Raw genomic sequence first — 20,000 nt, 5'->3', positions numbered from 1 at the left:
CACACATCTCAGACCTAAAGCCTCCAGGCCATAACCTGATGCATGCAAGAATATCATGTTTCACGAGTAGAGCAAGGGTGAATCTCATGAAAACAGGGAAGAACAGGTTCAGAGGTCACATTTCACCATAAAATCAAATAAAGAAATAAATAATATTTTATTTTAGCCACTCGATTCTCATTCATATCATGATTAGTGTAATAAAATACATTTTTTCCTGGTTTCACAGGCAAGGCTTGACACTATCTAGTCTCAGACTAAAATGCATGTTTGAGCTGTCTTAACCCAAAGCAACTTGCACTGACTTATCATACCATCAGTGTCATTGTTTTGTCACACCAGTAATGTTTTTTTAAAGGCTTGTTTATAAAAGCTACTTAAAAGTCTTAATTCAACTAAGGCCTAATTCTGGCTAAGCCCTGTCTGTGAAACCAGGCCATTATTATTTTGATCCCTATTATTTTTAATTATTTACGTTTCCTTTGCAATTATTTTTTTCCTTTTGATTTTTGGATCAAATGTGAACTGAACATTCATTCACAAAGACCTCCGATTTTCTGGGAGCAGAGATGCACATGTTGATGGGACTTTATTGGGTGAGGTTTATTTACTTTAACCTCTCTGTGTATTCTGTATGACCCATGCAATAAGACTCAAAATCTGCTTATATATTGACTTCTGCTTTTGCATGATGTCTATTTCCATGCAAGGCCACGTTTTTTGCCTGTCAATCGCTAGGGGACTCTAGCGTGGTGATGCATGGACACACTCTCACTCACAGTCACACACACGCTTCTAGATTAATGTTCTGCTCAGGATGTTGCAGCCGCAGCAGCCCATCACAGGCAACGGGCCCAGCGCAAGCCGCGGTCTCGGGTTGAGCGTCCACCCGGGAATGCATCCTCTTAACCCGGTGCACCCGCCCTCTCAACACCGCCCCGATGGAGACCCCGCGGGCCTCGAAGGCAGCGAAAACGGACACGACAACCGCCGAGACATTGGAGACATACTGCAACAGATCATGACGATCACCGACCAAAGTTTAGACGAAGCTCAAGCAAAGTGAGTTATTTAAAAATTATTATTTTTTTAAAAACTTAAAAGTTTAGCATTGCGCTAACGACCGCGTGAGACAAGGGTATGCTAAAACAGATAGTGATCTATAATTTATAAAAATTGTAATGACTTTACACGCGTTAAGTTACACAAACACACTTTATTTTGATATTTAAGAAGGGCTAATGTATAAAAAAAGTTTAACAATTATTAGCATGTGTGCTGAAGTTCACGAGCTTAGCCGCTATTGTTTACGTTTTTCTTGACTTAAAACAAACTCTTTATCTTCAGTTTTGCAATATATATGTCCCAAAATTATGATTCCCGGTTAGATGTGCTAAAGTCTAATCACTTTTATGTATCTTATTACTAAAGTAACTTTATTTTTATTCACAACAGAACAAATCACTGCCAGAAGCTAAGATGAAATGCTAATGTGCCAGAAGAATCGGAGTATTTAAGGAGTAACGTTATAATAATGCATTAAAAATACTTCAATTGTGTAAAGCTGGGGTTGTGACATATTTTGGTAGCAACACGATTTCAACCTTTATATATTTAATGCGAGTCACAATTGTAGCATGCTAATGTTAGCTAACTGACTTTTGTTTGTTGTTTTGTGACAGAAAACATGCTTTAAACTGTCATCGGATGAAACCGGCTTTATTCAGCGTCCTGTGCGAAATTAAAGAGAAAACTGGTGAGTAATGTGCGTGCATTTTGTGTTAAAAGTGGTAAATACCATAACTGAAACTTTATAATTAGTTTAAAAGTTGGCAGGGGATTCGGCACAGGCGCCATGTTCTGCAAGAACAAAGCCAGACAGTGTATATACCTCATACAAATACAACATTTTCCCTAAAAAATAACTTATGTTAATTCTAGTATGTAAATATATTCTCACACTCCATCGTTTGCGTGCAATTCTCAATTATTTGAATGTTAGAATTGCACTATTTACACAATAATAGCATAATGATAGTGGGTTTGACCAGGTTTGCAGCTTCTAAAAATAAAGTAAATCAAACGTTGCTCTCAAATAATAACAATTTCATACCAAAACAGTGTCAAACCATATTATTTGCATGTTATACCCAACTATTTGCATGCATTAGAAATGTTAATATAGCACTTTCAGCATACCGATAACAAATGGTTACTGGTTTGCAGTTCTTAAAAACCAAATAAACATTTTTCTCGCAAATATTCAGCACTTTTTTTTTTTTGCACGTGTAGGAATAGCAGTACAACAGTAATATGGCAATTGGCTTCTTTGAGAAACTCATAAAGCAAAATAAATAATCAAAAGCAAATAATCTTTACTCCCTCCGGTATATCAACACAAACCCTTCTATTTGCTATTTGCAGTAATGTTTGCGTAATGTCTTTGGTTTGTATGAAGACTAAGTTTAGGGAATCCCATAAGAGGACTGAAATGTTTACTGCGATGGTTAGTAATTAAATGGCTTTGTGCCTAATGGAGTCGTTTAATTTCCGTGGTCTGGCACGCTCCCATGGCATTGCATGCTGTGTGTCATCAATCATACAGTACTGTCGTACACTGTTTATTGCACAGGGCTTTCTTGAAACACTGACCTTCACATTGTAAAGTATATAAATAAAAACCCTTCCAGTTAGGGTCTGTGTAATATAATAAAGCTGTACTTAAAGGTGGCTGCATGGATGACACACATACTGTCAAAATGACTCATCCTGCTTAATGCTTTGTCCTTGACTGAAGCACTTAACCTCGTGATTATACTAATGATTAGAGTGTAATGGAAATTAATTCAAATTTATCTTGCATTTATCTCGACTGCCTTAACAGTATCTGACATCCTTGAAAAGATTTTTAATATCTTGTTTAATCTCGGTTTTAAATTTTAATTACCCAAAGTATAGTTTTGGCATATAAATAGCTAGAGCAGCTGGTTTGGCATTAAGTCAAGTCAAGTCACCTTTATTTCTATTGTGCTTCATACAATACAGATCGTTTCAAAGCAGCTTTACAGAGAAAAGGATTCAAGAATGCAAACAGTTCATACGTACAGCATCTCTAAGAGAAAATAGTGTCATTGTTAAGTCAAATTATATCTTTGAATTATATATATATATTATTAATGTGTTTTATTGATATGCATATTGTGCATTAGTGATGTCACAATACTGGAATTTCCAACTTTGATACTGTAACTTGAAAAATATCAATATTCAATACCATTTTCAATAGCACTGGGAAAACTGCCACATACACCACCATACAGATAATTTGTTATTATCACATACATTTTTTATAATTTGGGTAATTTAGTTGCAATATCTTACACACAGCACAGGGAGGCTTTATTTGAATCGTTGAACTAAATTTACTCAAGAAAAAGATAAACAGTCAGTAATAAAATAAGAAACGATAGCACTAATAAATACATTAGAATAAGGCAAGGCAAGTTTATTTATATAGCACATTTCATACACAATGGCAATTCAAAGTGCTTTACATAGAAGAAATTAAAATAATAAAAAGAAATAAGAATAATTAAAGCAGTTTAGTAAAATAAAATATAGTATAGTACAAACAGTCGGATAAAGAGACTAATTAAATAAACACTGCTTGAAGTTTTTCAGATGGGTCTAACAGTAGTATTTAGGTAAGAAATATTACAGAAATGAATGTAATCAAATGTAAAATAACACCGGATAGTCTTCATTGTTAAAAATTAAATGCAGATTAATGCTCACAATTAAAGTTACAAGTTATTCAGTCAAGAGCAGCGAGTGATTTTCTCTTTGTCTTTTGTTCTTTGATTAACATGACAGACGGCAGCAGGTTTATTAGGCTACTGTCACTTTAAGAGCTTATGCACAGATCCAATATACTGTTACACAACATGTGTTTTCTTTCTCGACTATTTACCTTCCAAAACTGACTGTATTTACATAAATACTCGCCAAGATGGACTTTTTGACATCATTTTGTATGTATTTGCTTTTTAAGTGCAATAAGCTACGGAAAACAAGTCAGTTTGGTTCACTTATATAGATCAGTGGTGCGCACGCTTTTGGTGTGCAACCTGTGGGAATGCTAGAGTTTTGCTATTAAGCATCTGGTAAACATAATATGTTGAATATTAATGTATGAATTTCTTCTCTCAGGTCTTTCCATGAGAAATGCTCAGGAGGAGGAGCCTCCAGACCCACAGCTCGTGCGATTGGACAACATGCTTCTGGCCGAAGGTGTGGCCGGTCCAGAAAAGGGGGGCGGAGCCGCCGCTGCGGTTTCCGCGGCGACCAGCTCCGGCGGGATGTCACCTGACAGCTCATTGGAGCACTCCGACTATAAAAGCAAGTTGAGCCAAATTCGGAACATTTACCACACAGAGCTGGAAAAATACGAGCAGGTACATATCGCTGCCGTCGTGCTGGGTGGCCACGCCCTCAGGGACATCTCATTGGTCCAACATCCTGCTTCGCAAAGCTGTAAATGCCTCGGTTCCGGAAGTATTTTTCCATTCATGTTTTTTCCCATAGGGATTTTAAACAAGTCTTTGGTTAAAGAGTTAGCAAAAAAGTATTTAAAAATCAGAGAAAAAGATAAAGACTGTGAACTCAACGGCTTTAATGCGGGAAAGAACTACAATCCCATGAAGCATTGCGAGTGATGTAATTGATTTAAAAACGATGGAGAAATATGAAACCTGTTGATTTTTCTTAATATTCAAGCAGTTTGAGAGACATTTGCAGTGCTTCATGGAAGTGGGCGGGGCTATGTGCTTGTTTCGACTCTCTGATTGGTGGAGATTTCACTGTGGAATCTTGGGGAATGTAGTTTTTCGGAATCTTGGGGAATGTAGTTTTTCATCAATTTATAAAAAATAAATTATAAATAATGCGAGTTGATGGCTTCAACAAAAGCACATCGACTAACAACTAGCTCACAGTAGGTCTGTCTCTAATGGTTTATTGTTCAAAATAAATTTTCCTATGAAGAAAATGAATGTGATTTTTACTTCTGGAACCCCGACTGTTGCATTCTGTTGAGCTTGAGCTTAAAATTCAACATGATTTGTTGTGTTGTGTCAGTTTGCACAGCGTTCTCCTTTCAGTGAGGACAGGAAATGGACGTCTGATGCACTTTGACACAGAAAGGAGCTGGTTTGTAATGTCATTGCTGTCTACAGGCCTGCAGTGAGTTCACGACCCATGTGATGAACCTGCTGAGGGAGCAGTCTCGCACCCGGCCCGTGTCTCCGCGCGAGATCGAGCGCATGGTGAACATCATCCACCGCAAGTTCAGCTCCATCCAGACGCAGCTCAAGCAGAGCACCTGCGAAGCCGTCATGATCCTGCGCTCGCGCTTCCTGGACGCCAGGTGCGTTCGGCACTGCCATATTGAGTTTATGCTGTAGTGTAGCGGTAGGGATGCACAGTTTGAGGGAAAAATGTTAAATAAAAAATTGCAATTTAAAAAAAAAAATCTGTTTGCTGTGCTAGTTTGGCAAAAATGTTGGAATAATATAGCTATATAATAAAATTATAAAAATAATAATAATTATTATTACTGAATGTAAATATAAAAATGAAATAAAAACACAATAAGAAATATTGCTAAAATAAAAAAGATTATTTAAGAAAAATAATGTAATGATCACTTTATTTGACCTTACAACAGAAAAATTACAGTGCTAATATTTATTAATAAAATACAAATATTTTAATAAAAAATATTTAAAAACGAATATTTATTATTTTAACTATTTATTTATTTATTTTTAATAGAAATTGCGATTGTGATTTAAAAAAAGGTTGTTGTGTTTGTTTGTAGGGCTGCAGAGTTTGGCAAAAATGTTGGAATTATATATCAATATAATAATTATTATTTTTACTAAATGTGAATATAACAATTGCTCAATAAAAACAAAATAAGAAATATTGCTAAAATAAGAAATATTGCTAAAATAAAGGATTATTTAAGAAAAAATATTGTAATAATAATGTTATTTCACCATACAACTTTTTTTTACTATAAAATATTTAAAAACAAATATTTATTATTTTGTAAAACATTTTTAAATAAATTGTGATTTAAAAAAATTAAATCACAAAATTAATATAGCTATTTAATAATAATTATAATAACTAAATGTAAATATACAAATAAAATAAGAAATATTACTAAAATGGATTATTTAAAAAATATATATAACAACTGTAAAATTACAATACTATTATTTATGACTGTCTTCATTTCTTCATTTTCAGACATTAAACCATCAAACTGACAGAAACAGCAGAACATATTTTGTTAATATGCTTTAATCTCTGCATTAGCGCACTAATGAATCAGGATCACAAAGTGCGTTTTGTTTTCTGCATTTAGACGAGACAAATATCTGACTGTGAAATCTTCTTGATTTATCAGACGCAAGCGGCGTAATTTTAGTAAACAGGCCACGGAGGTGCTGAACGAGTATTTCTACTCGCACCTCTCGAACCCGTACCCGAGCGAGGAAGCCAAAGAAGAGCTGGCCAAGCAGTGCAGCATCACCGTGTCTCAGGTAAGAGCCGCTCTGTTTAACAGCGTCTCCTCCAGTGTTTGAGGAGCGCTTGGCTCTCGCTGCACGACGGGGGTGTCCCGTCATCAGAGGGGGATCGGTTTCATTTTAGCTCTGAAATCGTGACAGGTGTCCAACTGGTTTGGCAACAAGAGGATCCGCTATAAGAAGAACATTGGGAAGTTCCAGGAAGAGGCCAATCTGTACGCCATGAAGACGGCTTTAGGAGCGACACAGAGCGAGGAATCACCACACACCCCAAACTCCACTGGTGAGTTGGACAATATATGCAATACATATTAATAAACACTAACATTTACCTATAAATGTGTGTGTGTAATATATATATATATATACAGTACCAGTCAAAAGTTTGGAAACACTACTATTTTTAATGCTTTTGAAAGAAGTCTCTTATGCTCATCAAGCCTGCAGTTAAAAAAAAACCCCCAAAAAACCAGTAATATTATGAAATATTATTATTACAATTTAAAATAATGGTTCTCTTTTTTAATATACTTTAAAATGTAATTTATTTTTGTGATGCAAAGCTGAATTTTCATCAGCAAGTACTCCAGTCTTTGGTGTCTTATGATCCTTCAGAAATCATTCTAATATGCTGATTTATGATCAATGTTGGAAACAGTTGTGCTGCTTAATATTTTTTTAAAACCTGAGATACTTTTTTCAGGATTATTTGATGAATAAAAAGTTAAAAAGAACTGTATTTATTTAGAATAGAAATATTTTGTAACAATATACACTACCGTTCAAAAGTTTGGGAACAATACATTTTTTTTTAAAGAAATTAGTACTTTAATTCAACAAGAGTGTGTTAAATTGATAAAAGGTGATGGTAACGATTTATATTGTTAGAAATGTTTTTATTTTGAATAAATGCTGTTTTTATGAATAAATGCTGTTAACGTTTTACTCATCAATGAATCCTGAAAAAAGTATTCCAAAAAAATATATTAAACAGCACAACTGTTTCCATCATTGATAATAACTGAGTATCAAATTATCATATTAGAATGATTTCTGAAGGATCATAAGACACCAAAGACTGGAGTACTTGCTGATGAAAATTCAGCTTTGCATCACAAAAATAAATTACATTTTAAAGTATATTAAAAAAGAGAAACATTATTTTAAATTGTAATAATATTTCATAATATTACTGTTTTTTTTTTGTTTTTTTTTGTTTTTAACTGCAGGCTTGATGAGCATAAGAGACTTCTTGCAAAAGCATTAAAAATAGTAGTGTTTCCAAACTTTTGACTGGTACTGTATATATATATGTATATGTGACCCTGGACCACAAAACCAGTCAGTTAATTTTTTTTTAAATTCGGATTTACACATAATCTGAAAGCTGAATAAATAAGCTTTCCATTGATGTGTGGTTTGTTAGGTTATGACAATATTAGGCCGAGATACAACTATTGAAAATCTGGAATCTGAGGGTGCAAAAAAATATAAACATTGAGAAAATCGGCTTTAAAGTTGTTCATTTGTTGGCGATTGTGCTGCATTCACTCACACAAATAAATGTTTTATATATTTACGGTAAGAAATGTACAAAATATCTTCATGGAACATGATCTTTACTTAATATCCTAATGATTTTTGGCATAAAAGAAAAATCTATAATTTTGACCCATTCAGTGTATTGTTGGCTATTGCCACAGATATACCCGTGCGACTCGAGACTGGTGACGTGATCCAGGGTCATATATAAAATTTACCTGGACAATATAATGCAATACAATAAACAGTAACATTTGCCTATATATGTATATCCAGTACCAGTCAAAAGTTTGGAAAAATTACACATTTTTTTATGTTTTTGAAAGAAAAACTCATTTTATGCTTATCAAGCCTGCATTTATTTAAAAAAAAAATACAGTAAAAACAGTAATATTGTGAAATATTATTACTATTTAAAATACATTTTTTCTATGTTTAAATCTAGTAAAGTGTAATTTATTCCTGTGATCAAAGCTGAATTTTCAGCATCATTACTCCAGTCTTCAGTGTCACATGATCCTTCAGAAATCATTTGATAGTCAGTTATCATCAATGTTGGAAACAGTTGTGCTATATATATATATATGTGTGTGTGTGTGTGTGTGTGTGTGTGTGTGTGTGTGTTAGGGCTAGGAGAAAATATCGATACCGCATTTTTTTTTGTTTACGATTTTAAAATAGTTTTTTTTGGCCCCAGAATCGATATGAATTCAGATGAAATAGCTTTATTTTTGTCCTTGCTTACGAGTGAGGTTGACTCGTTTGTAATTGACGAGTCAGCCACTTTTGACATGTCGTTATCTATGAGTGTTGAAAAGCCCTCGCGCTGCTCATATGCAGAGGGAGAGATAAGACCGTAGAGCTGCACAATTAATCTTTAAAAGATTGTGATCTCCATTCAAACACACGCGATCTTCCATTTCATCTGTCTATTTGATAAACCTTTAATCATATCTCAACATTAAAATCTGTGTTGGCGCTCACCCGGAGAGAGTCGTCATGAAACCGCTTCACAAACAGTCTTTTCAGCCTCATAGTGTCATTATTTCTGTGATGCAATAGTTCAAATGATCATAGAAGTACTTGGATAAAAGTTTAAAGTTCAAATATACACACTGATGTCTACGATAGCGATCAAAATCAGCTTTTGATAGAAACTTGGTGCTTAAAATAACGCATTTATCAATTACATTGTGACAAATGACTGTTAAAAAATGTATTTAATATTGAATCATTTATTAAAGAGAATGTAGGATTGTATGATGCTTCTGAAAAACTCAGAAAGATGTGATGATTTGTTTTTGTAAATATGACATCATGTACAGTCTGTATAAGTGTATGATTTAACTTTTCCCGATGGTCTAGTGTTAAAAAAATAAATGCAGGTGTGCAAAAAAACACACAAAAAAACGAATATTCGAATGTCAAATTTTCAAATCGAATACCAACCCACCGAACGAATATTCAGGTCCAGCCCTACAGGGTCTAAATTAAGTTTTGGGTAAATATTTCCCCCTCCGAAAGTCCCCGCTCGCGAGTTAGCTCTTTTTCAAAGTTCAGGAACTTTCAGGGGCGGGACTTGTGCGCTGAACATGCTGATTGGTCGAGTTCATGCCTCATTTTGATTGGTTGACTCCACGCAGCATTTTATTTCAACCAACATCTGTTGCGGTGCGTGCATTAACAGTCGTCTGCTATTCGCATCAACAATGAGTTTAAAAGATAAGACGACGAGGTTCAGGCTTTATTAAGCTTAAATCCAGCGCATGAAATCCGGCGGGAACTGTAAAGTCGCGCGCAGTCGTACGTCACCGGACTATTTGCCTAATCTTCGCGGATCTGAGTGTGCGTTCTGTACGATAACTGTCGTAATCTGCTTTATTAGCTGCTAATTAGCAGTTCTCGCAAAAACTTTTGTTCTATATATTTTGTTTAGGCCTACACATATTGTTTTATGTTTTCAACTAAAAGAAAAACCTAAGATGTATCGTAAGCGTGTTGTGTATATTGCCTAACCATAAGCTTGTTCAGAAATGATGACAAAAACGTAAAAAAAAAAAAAATGTAACATCAAAAAATAACGTCCTTCTCGTTGAACGTTATTTAAATATTCGAATATTCAATTTTTTTTTAGCCCGAATTTTCGAATTCAATATTTTCGAAAAATGCCCATCCGTACTTTATGACTGAGTATCTTTCCTTTCGTTTTTCCAGGCTCAGGGTCGTTCTCGCTGTCAGGGTCAGCTGACTGCTTCCTAGGAGTTCCTCCAATGAACGGAGAGCAGCCTCCATATCACATGGGCGCTCAGGTACGACTCTCTCACACTCTCATCACTGCGCTTCTGCTGCATGTCATCATGCATGTGTGTTTCTGGATCATCAGAGGGATTTAGGCGTGAAACGCTACACATACTTTCGGTCCGGTACGTGCGTGTCCTGAACAAATACAGTGTTGTTTTAGATTTCAGAACAGGTTTGCTTGCTGGCTGATCTCGAGCACACTCAGTGAGAAAGCGTTTGAATTCACTGTGTAGTCAATCATTGTATCCCTTAAAACTCATCTTTGATCACCAAAATAACATATTTAAAAAAAAATGTCCTTGAAAATAATTCTTCATGCCTTAAAATATCTTGAATGTAACTCGACACCCTTGCCTCATTTAGTATGCGCGGTTCTATGAATATGCAAATGAGCCCCGCCCCCACTCACTCACTCAGCTCAGAGATCCACTGGTTGACGATCACACGTTGATCTGATTGGTTACAAGGTAGTTTGTGACGTCAGAAACACCAGCGATTTCAAAGCGTGTTTTTGAGACTGTCTTTGGTTCACTGCAGTTTTAAGGAGGAAATACTCAGCAATGGTGTCGACTTATGAATTTACACATGCTTTGTCTTAAAGCGTATTAAAAACACCACATAGACACATAAACAACATTAAAAGCTGGATTTTCACCAAACATCGCTGAGAGAAGCAGACGTTGTGCCATAGTGTTATAGAAGGCTTTTCACTCCACAAATCACCAACATTCACCAGGGATTTCATGTAGTAAACTTCGAAGGTAGTCGAAGGTTTGGTTTTGTCTGGTCAAAATACCAACATATATAGGCTACGCACATACAACGAGTACTTTTAGCTCGACTCACAGCATTGTTCTGGATGTTCGATACTGAAATATACATAATAAAAGCCGACCAATCAGGTTGTGGTGAACATATCCCTGTGCCTTTGGGTTCGGTGTTAATATGGCAATGTGAACGCAAAGCAGAGCAGGACTAAATGTGCTTAGTTTTTTTTGGTCTGTACCAAGCGAACTGACAAAGTGTGAACACACCCTTAATGGAAATTTACCAGTAAAGACTGTACACGTGAAAGAGGCTATGACTGGGGCACGTACCGATCAGTGATCCTTGTGTAGCGTTACACCCCTAGAGGGAGCGATGTGATTTTGTGTGTGTTTGCTTTGCCTAAATGTCCTTTTCCTCTCTCTCTCTGGTAGGACGCTCAATCCCGCTTCTCAGAGAGACTCTATAGTACCAGAGAGAGCCGGGTGAGGAGCTCATTTCACGCTCGCTTGTGTCCGTGATCTATCCGTCGAGTGACTTACTGTGATCTGCACCCGCTTATGAGCGCTCTGCTGATTATAATCCAGGCCTATTCGCATCAAGAGCCATGTGTGAAGCGACACATGATTATTAAAAATGAGAAACATTCACAAATGAACAAAGGTCAATTGCACGTATTTGGTCTTGCATACAAAATACAACCTCTTTGAGAAAGTATCCAGAGAAATGCTGTATAAATGTAAATTAAATTATAATAATGATCTGATCATGCAGATTTCACTCGCTTTAAATTAGTGTGAAATAGGAAAATATCTTGGTATGATGATAAAATAGCAGGGTTATTATTGTTAACTAAAACTATTAAAAAACATTTCTGTTAATTGAAATCAAGCTAAAATAAAATATAAATATTAGTTGAAAACCTTAAACTAAACAAAAATTAGGAATGTTACCTTGGGAATAAACTGAAATAAGTTTAAGTTGAAGCACTAAAATTATTAACTGGAAATAAATGAAAACTAAAACTGAAATAAAAATAAATTAAACCTAAATAGCAATATTTTTTTTAACTAATAAAATGTCAAAAGCACACAGTGAATTGACTAAAAATTTAACTAAAATATAAACATAAAAGCTAAAATAACACTGAATGGTAGTGGTCTATTATCTCTCTATAAATTACAGAAACGTCTGTCTGTCTGTCTGTCTGTCTGTCTGTCTGTTAACCGCATATCTCTCGAACCGTTAGTCCGATGGATTTCAAACTTGACAGGTGTCTCGCTACGGTCACGAGTAAGTGCAGTGCCAAGTTTGACGTTGTTTGGATGAGAAATGCAAAAGATATCGTTAAATATATCATTTTTAAAAGGTTGTGGTTTAAAAATAAACATTCTGACACTAGAGAGTTGTATCGGTCAAAGAAGCCCCGAGAAGGTTGTGGTTTAAAAATAAACATTCTGACAATCTGTCAGCTACACTGTTTACTTATGAATATTAGAGTTTGGTTCCAAAACGTGATAAATCCATTTTGATTAATTTGAGTAAAAATGTGTTTTCTTTACCAAGAAAGTGGCAAGATGAAAACCACTATTTTCTGTTTCAAACTTTCACATAGCATCTTTAGGTTATAATATCATAAAAAATTCAAATCCAGATTTGGATTTTCAAAGATTTATTATAAAAACTGATTATTTTTCCCCAAAAATGCAATAAATTCATGACACTTTTTTTCTTCAAAATGCTATCATATTGAAACTGTTGAAATCAGCCGTCGCTAAGAAATATCTCCTGAACTTTTTTGACGGCGATCAGCTCACAAAAACTGATTTTGCACGGGCACTTTGCACTGCTCCCTGAATCGCGACGTGCTTATTCATTTGTGGATGTTAACTGAATCTATATGTCAGCTATGCTGTTTACTTCTGAATATTATATTTCATTCTGGTGCGCTTAACGTTATCGCTACTGTGTAATAGTAGCCTATGCTATTCACCAACTAAACATATCCTATTCAATGCGTTCACAGTCTCTTTCACGGGCATCATTTGTAGTTGCCTATTCACAAACTGTTTGCTCAAAAGCGTTTTCTCGGAGTTCACTGTGTGCTTTCTACCATGCACAAATAAAAATGTCACTGAACTTTTGCTGTGTAATTGTAACAATGAGCATTCAATCACACCAAACCAACAATTACTAAAAACACACACAAAAACTGATTTTGCACGGGTATTTTGCACTAGTTAGTAATAAAAATAATAAAGTGCTGTATACATGTTAAAATATTATTATTATTTGTATTATTTAATGTAAATTATTATCTGACAAAAAAATGTATTTACTTTTAATTAAGTGTATAATAGGAATATATCTATAATTATATGTTATTAATAAGTAAAGTTGTGTGTATGTTTAAATTAAATTATTTTTTTATTATATTATCTGATTTTACATATTTCACTCATTTAATAATGGTCTAGTATTAGGAATAAAAATAATAAATGTACTTCTAGTAAATATCAGAAAGAAATCTGGCGATTACTTGGCTGCCCATAATAATTAATAAAAAAAAAAACAAGAGAGCATACATGACGAATCAATGGCCGATTTCCTATGTATTTAGAGCTCGTATAGATACAGGAACAAAACTCTTACTATTCCTGGGCTTTCTACACATTGGTAACCTAAACCTACGGCCAGAAGGCAGGGGGATGCAAAATAATAAAGTGGGTGGTCTGAGTCGTTTAAGATTTTTTTGTGCCTTTCGCAACGTGAACGTTTAGGCACGTATAGGGCCCGTTTAGGCACGTCATGCATGTATAGGGCCCGTATAGGCACGTCATGCCTGTATAGGGCCCGTATAGGCACGTCATGCCTGTATAGGGCCTGCATAGGCACGTCATGCCCGTATAGGCCCGTATAGGCACGTCATGCCCGTATAAGGCCCGTATAGGCACGTCATGCATGTATAGGGCCCGTATAGGCACGTCATGCCCGTATAGGGCCCGTATAGGCACGTCATGCCCGTATAAGGCCCGTATAGGCACGTCATGCACGTATAGGGCCCGTATAGGCACGTCATGCCCGTATAAGGCCCGTATAGGCACGTCATGCCCGTATAAGGCCCGTATAGGCACGTCATGCCCGTATAGGGCCCGTATAGGCACGTCATGCCCGTATAAGGCCCGTATAGGCACGTCATGCCCGTATAGGCACGTCATGCACGTATAGGGGGCGTATAGGCACCTCATGCACGTATAGGGGGCGTATAGGCACGTCATGCCCGTATAGGGCCCGTATAGGCACGTCATGCACGTATAAGGCCCATATAGGCACGTCATGCACGTATAGGGCCCGTATAGGCACGTCATGCACGTATAGGGCCCGTATAGGCACGTCATGCAGGGCCCGTATAGGCACGTCATGCACGTATAGGGCCCATATAGGCACGTCATGCACGTATAGGGCCCGTATAGGCACGTCATGCAGGGCCCGTATAGGCACGTCATGCCCGTATAAGGCCCGTATAGGCACGTCATGCCCATATAGGCACGTCATGCACGTATAGGGCCCGTATAGGCACGTCATGCCCGTATAGGCACGTAATTTAACACAGATAAATTGTATTAATTACATTAATTATATTTAATTTATTCAGCGAAGACTATAGTCTTATTTTACATTTGATTATTCAATTACTGAATACAATATTACTGAATACAGACTTGACATAAAGCACGACTTATTCCAAGTGTGCCGCAGATCTCCAGCTGCTCCTTGAGAACCAGAACAAAAAAGTGATGTGCACCCCTGATTACATGCTTCATGTCGATCTAAAATATTACTTAAGCTGGGTCATTGGAAATAACGAGGCCTGAGTGTTTCTCAAGCATTTCACTGTTCCCGCTCACTGTGAATAGGCCTGTAAATGTGTGGTGTGTGTGTGAGCTGTGTTCAGAGATGAGGATGACGTTGTTTGTGTGGGGTGTGGTGTGTGTGTGTGTGTGTGTGTGTGTGAGCTGTGTTCAGAGACGAGGATGACGTTGGTTGTGTTTCTCCAGACTAACGGGAACTGGCAGGAGCCGAACACGCCGCCGTCTGCAGCTTCACCCGGGAGCGATCACTCCGACAACTCTGACTGATGATCCGGACGTCACTCCGACACAACTGCAGTTTTAGGCTTTTTTTTTACTTTTATTTTTATTGGACTTCACGTTCATGAGCCGCATTCATGAAACACAAGCAGAGCTGTTCAGTGTAGATCGTTCATAAAACTATTGTTGTGTTCCATTCAATGCAATAATTTACAGAAGAATGAGCCTCGTTCATAAAACATGAGCAGAGTGAATTTCTATGTCCTAAATTTGGTCTAAACGCTCTCAGAACCACACACACACACAATATATATATATAGGGATCAGTATATATATATATATATACACACACACATAGTAGTGGCCAAAATGATGTCCGGACTAGAAAAATTGACATCTTCACCCTTTATTTAAATATTATAAAAACATTTCATATTGTGTAGTTGTGCTTTGAGTCGGTTGTTTTATTTGTGATAACGCAATGAATCGTGAAAAAATTGTGCCGACATCATTTCTGTCCAGGGTGTCGTACAAAGAAATTATGAACAAGTGCAAAAACAGTTAAATATTAATAACTGATTATGTTGTAGTCAATGTTTGCTTTTTGTTTTTCCAATGCATTTATTTTTTTGCATAGTGAAATAAAACCTGTGCCTTTTTTGCCAAATAATAATTTTCTCAGATAAAAACATCAACCGAGTTTAAGTCTTCGTTCTTCCCTCATATTTAAAATATTTAAAAAATCTAAAACATTTTCCTCGTATTTTGATGTTTAATCAACTCGTACAGTCATTAAAAACAAATATCTAGTTCGGACATCACTTTTGCACACTACTATATATGTGTCTGTGCTTGTGTGTGTCTATATATATATATATGTGTCTCTCTCTCTCTCTCTCTTTATATATATATATATATATATATATATATATATATATATATATATATATATATTACACATACATACACACACACACACATATATATATATGCTTTTGTTTCATGAATAAGGCCGTTCCTCCATCTGGATGAATGTGTGTTTGTAAGAGACACAAGAGCTGAATGAGATCATGGCTTTTAGTTGCTTTTATTTTTATTTTTACATTTCCACTACATCACAACTTCCACTATTTGTTACTGCAATGTTTGGGTGTTGAAAGGGGAACTTTTTAACCTGCATTAAGACTGCTTTCATTATAGCTATATTATTATTATTATTATTATTATTATTATTATTATCACTGCTCTATATTGTTTATTCAAAGCTCAGATAGAATTGGCTTGGGTGAAGGTGGCAATAGAGAAAAATCCAAAGATTGTTGTTTTTGTGCGTGTGTGTGTGTTTCTCTTTTTTACTGGGTTTGTGTATGTATCAAATATATGAATGAGGTGCGTTTGCTGTCTTTATTTACCGTTTGAATGAGTATATCAACAGTGCTGTCTTTCTCTGTACAGTGAAACACCTGTATTCTCTACCTCTTTTACAATAAAGACTGTCTGTGTACACATTCATCACTGACAACTAAACAGTGTTTTTCTAAGCAAATGATCAGTTTCACCTTTATCTGAGCGTTTGCATTTTTGCTTAGTGATGTGTGAACAAACAAACCGCGTGTTTATTTATATATATACATATATACACTACCATTCAAAAAAGTCTCTTCTGCTCACCAAGGCTGCATTTATTTGATAAAAAATACAGTAAAAATTGTTAAATATTATTACAATTTAAATCAGCTGTCTTCTACGTGAATATATAGTAAAGTGTCATTTATTTCTGTGATCAAAGATATATTTTCAGCATCATTACTCCAGTCTTCAGTGTCACATAGGGTGACCACCTGCTAATAAGCCCAAGGGGGGACAATGGGTCTGTTTCTGAGGGACAATGTGGGACACTGCCTGGCGCGGCGGTGCCCCACTGGCAGACTCACTGATAGTGGTTTACCCATTTCTAGCACATACCACCTTGCATAGTATTAATAATGCCCTATTCTCCTAAACGTGTCATTTTTGATGTATGCTCATGAATAGGCCAACCAATGTGTGGTTTTTTTTTATAAATAAGACTCATAATATTTTGAACATTCAATGAATTGACAGATGTACTTCCACTTAAGATTTACTATTTAATTTGATTTAATTACAGTTTCACTTTCACTTACACTTTCAGCCACAAATATTAATTTCCCCATTCTTGTATCTTGTACTCACACCTTCTCTTTTTAATTGATGATGGCGTTGCCTCTCAGACAGTCTCTTTCTCGAATTTTTCGAATTGGAAAGCGCGCATCTAAAAGTTCCTTCCTTCCCAGTGTGTCTGGTATGCGCGTGCGTGCGCTGTCATGACAACAACGAAAAAGTTGACAACAACCTAGTCAGCAGTTCAACTGAGGGGTTTGTGTGGCAACAATAGCGTGCTGAAATGTCAAGTAATGTTCGTTTGTCTGCTTGGGGCTCGAGTATATAGAGCGACCAACTTTTTTTTGAGCAAGCATAGATTATGCGTGACACGGTCTCAATTTGCGTGACGCGTGAATTGGGCTTCAAACGCTGTGCGCGCACGCGCTTCGCGGGACGGGTGGTCACCCTAGTGTCACATGATCCTTCAGAAATCATTCCAATATGATGATTTGATTTTTTTGACATTTATGATTATTATCAGTGTTGAAAACATGTCACTTGATCAATTTATTGCATCCTTGTTGAATAAATGTATTTATTACATGACTTGGTTGAATTCTAATGTAGAGTGCGGTGTGTTATTTCTTGATAACACGCTGCGAAGTATAACACACCGTTGCCATGAAAAACAGAGCGTTGCTATGGACGCAGAACGCACTATTTTCTTTAGCGGAAGCAATACAATCGTTTTTAAATCGATAAACTCCTTTTTAAATCAATATTTTGTGTCAAATTATTGATTTACTTGGTAGGTAGCCATGTAATAAGCGGGATAATGTAGAGTGAGGCGGTTTTTATAGTGAATACAACCCCTTCAGGCTGATTCAAGCTCCGCTTCGCGTCGGGGTCGTGATCAGCCTGTCGGTGTCGTATTCGCTATAATAACCGCCAAGCTCTACATTATCCCTTACATATAATAAATATACAGTATATCTGCAGTAAGACTGATTTAGACAAAGATCGTGCCATAAATGTTTACTTAGTTAACATATTGTGGCACTCGCAAACTATTTTACTTCAGATATCGAATACATTTTACAGTGAAATGTTGTTTGGTAACGTTTGATTGGACGATTTCAGTGGTGTTGGATTTTATGAAAGTAACGTTAGCGTCACACAAAAGCATGAAAGAACATTTGATTTAGGTGTAATACTTTTTTTGTGGACAACATTAGTTTTATAAACCATCCAAAAATCTGAACCGATTAAATAAAATAAGGAAATATACTGTATATAATAGTGTAAATTGCATGAAATCAGTGAACATTTTAACGTTGAATCAAAAGAAATAAGAAAGTGTGTATACTAAAATTTCATTAGGATACATAAAATTATGATTACATTATATTATTTTCATGACACTTAGCCTAAGCAATGTTTTATTACAGCAAAGTAAATCCTAAATTACACAAAGTAAAACATACAAACATATTACAGTCATGTGGAAGAAAATGTGCCTCATTGTCCTGAAAATAATGTCAATTAAATCTTAATCTTTACATAATTTTACATAAGCAGATAATTTTATAGTCTGTAAAATGATTTGACGTATTGTAAACAACAGTTATGTACATTTTCCAAAAGTCATGTCTCACATGCTGCTTTGGATGAAGACGCTGGACTCATTATTGACTCTCTCGCTGTGGATTTTGGAGATGCAGTTCCTTATATTGTCCCTCTCAGAGTCCATCTGAGTTGAGCCGAGGCCGTACCCTGTGGGTTTGCTCTCTGATTGGCCGGCTGCTTCTCTCGGGTGGGGCACGATCACTATTTCGACATGCTCATTGGCTGGGGCAGCTACGGACGGCTCTGATTGGTTGCCACTGGAGCGGCGGTTGAGCGCAGGTTGGGTACAGGAGAACGAGCGTTGTCGAGGCGCTGGTTGTGGAGACAGGAAGTGAGGTGTTGCTGCCCGAATAACATCCTGTTTCATCTCCCTCTCCTCGTCCTCCGCCTCTGATGTCACTTCCTGGAGAGTACTGATAGGCCGAGATGGGCGGCCAAGAATCCTGGGGCTGACCAATGCTGTTACTGATTGGTTGGGGGCTGGACGCCAGTTCTGGGGGGAGGAGCCCATCTGCCAATCACTGTTGAGAACGAAACATGAGAACTCGCCAGCCATGAGAACTTAAAAATGCTTATTACACGGCTCTGTGGAATACTTGATTCTGATTGGTCAATTGTGTTATTCCCAGATAACAGCCGCTGAGAACAGAAACACAGGGTCACTGAAGTCAGCAGTGCTATACACTCACTAGGAACGGGTTTTCTTCGTGGAAGTTTTGCATTTGGTGAGCTAATAAAATATTAAAACTCAGTCTGAAATATTAAAACTCAAACTGAATCAATATTTTGTGTAGAGTTATTTAATTATGCCATCCAGTATCGTGGACTCGTTCTCTCTTGTTTCACACAAACGCAGCGGCGGCCATTTTGTGACTACTGTTTTGATCACTTTTGGATTATAAGATACAAACAGGTACGATTTTAAAACAGTTTAATCTGAAATCAATATCTCTTA

The 20,000-nt window shown here is 36.4% G+C and overlaps 2 protein-coding genes across 4 annotated transcripts in view; one reads left to right on the top strand and one right to left on the bottom strand.

Annotated features, from left to right (window-relative positions):
* Positions 1-734: 734 nt before the first annotated feature.
* pbx2 (pre-B-cell leukemia homeobox 2) lies at positions 735-15,504 on the top strand. 2 transcript variants are annotated; one of them, XM_084385490.1, is made up of 9 exons: positions 735-1,062; positions 1,683-1,756; positions 4,210-4,454; positions 5,235-5,425; positions 6,476-6,611; positions 6,738-6,879; positions 10,353-10,447; positions 11,639-11,689; positions 15,263-15,504. In XM_084385490.1, the coding sequence occupies exons 1-9, from the start codon at positions 818-820 to the stop codon at positions 15,341-15,343; spliced, it is 1,260 nt and encodes a 419-aa protein (XP_084241616.1). In that variant the 5' UTR covers positions 735-817; the 3' UTR covers positions 15,344-15,504. The 2 variants fall into 2 exon arrangements, with proteins under 2 accessions (XP_084241616.1, XP_084241617.1); XM_084385491.1 differs by lacking the exon at positions 11,639-11,689.
* Positions 15,505-18,840: 3,336 nt separating this feature from the next.
* notchl (notch receptor, like) overlaps positions 18,841-20,000 on the bottom strand; it is a 17,142-nt gene continuing 15,982 nt past the window's right edge. For both annotated transcript variants that reach the window (XM_084385486.1, XM_084385485.1), the window contains one exon: positions 18,841-19,566. In XM_084385486.1, the coding sequence (XP_084241612.1) occupies positions 19,071-19,566 (496 nt within the window). In that variant the 3' untranslated portion in view covers positions 18,841-19,070. The remainder of the gene's footprint in view (positions 19,567-20,000) is intronic.

The sequence above is a fragment of the Rutilus rutilus genome (genome assembly GCF_951802725.1).
Source record: "Rutilus rutilus genome assembly, chromosome: 17".
Taxonomy (NCBI): Eukaryota; Metazoa; Chordata; class Actinopteri; order Cypriniformes; family Leuciscidae; genus Rutilus; species Rutilus rutilus.
This window is presented reverse-complemented; position numbering and strand designations above follow the sequence as displayed.

Excerpts from the sequence above, each read along its gene's own strand:
- pbx2 (XM_084385490.1), top strand. The coding sequence starts at position 818 with ATGTTGCAGCCGCAGCAGCCCATCACAGGCAACGGGCCCAGCGCAAGC. Across the intron at positions 4,455-5,234 it reads AGCTGGAAAAATACGAGCAG|GCCTGCAGTGAGTTCACGAC; the intron begins GTACATATCGCT and ends TGCTGTCTACAG. Across the intron at positions 10,448-11,638 it reads CATATCACATGGGCGCTCAG|GACGCTCAATCCCGCTTCTC; the intron begins GTACGACTCTCT and ends TCTCTCTGGTAG.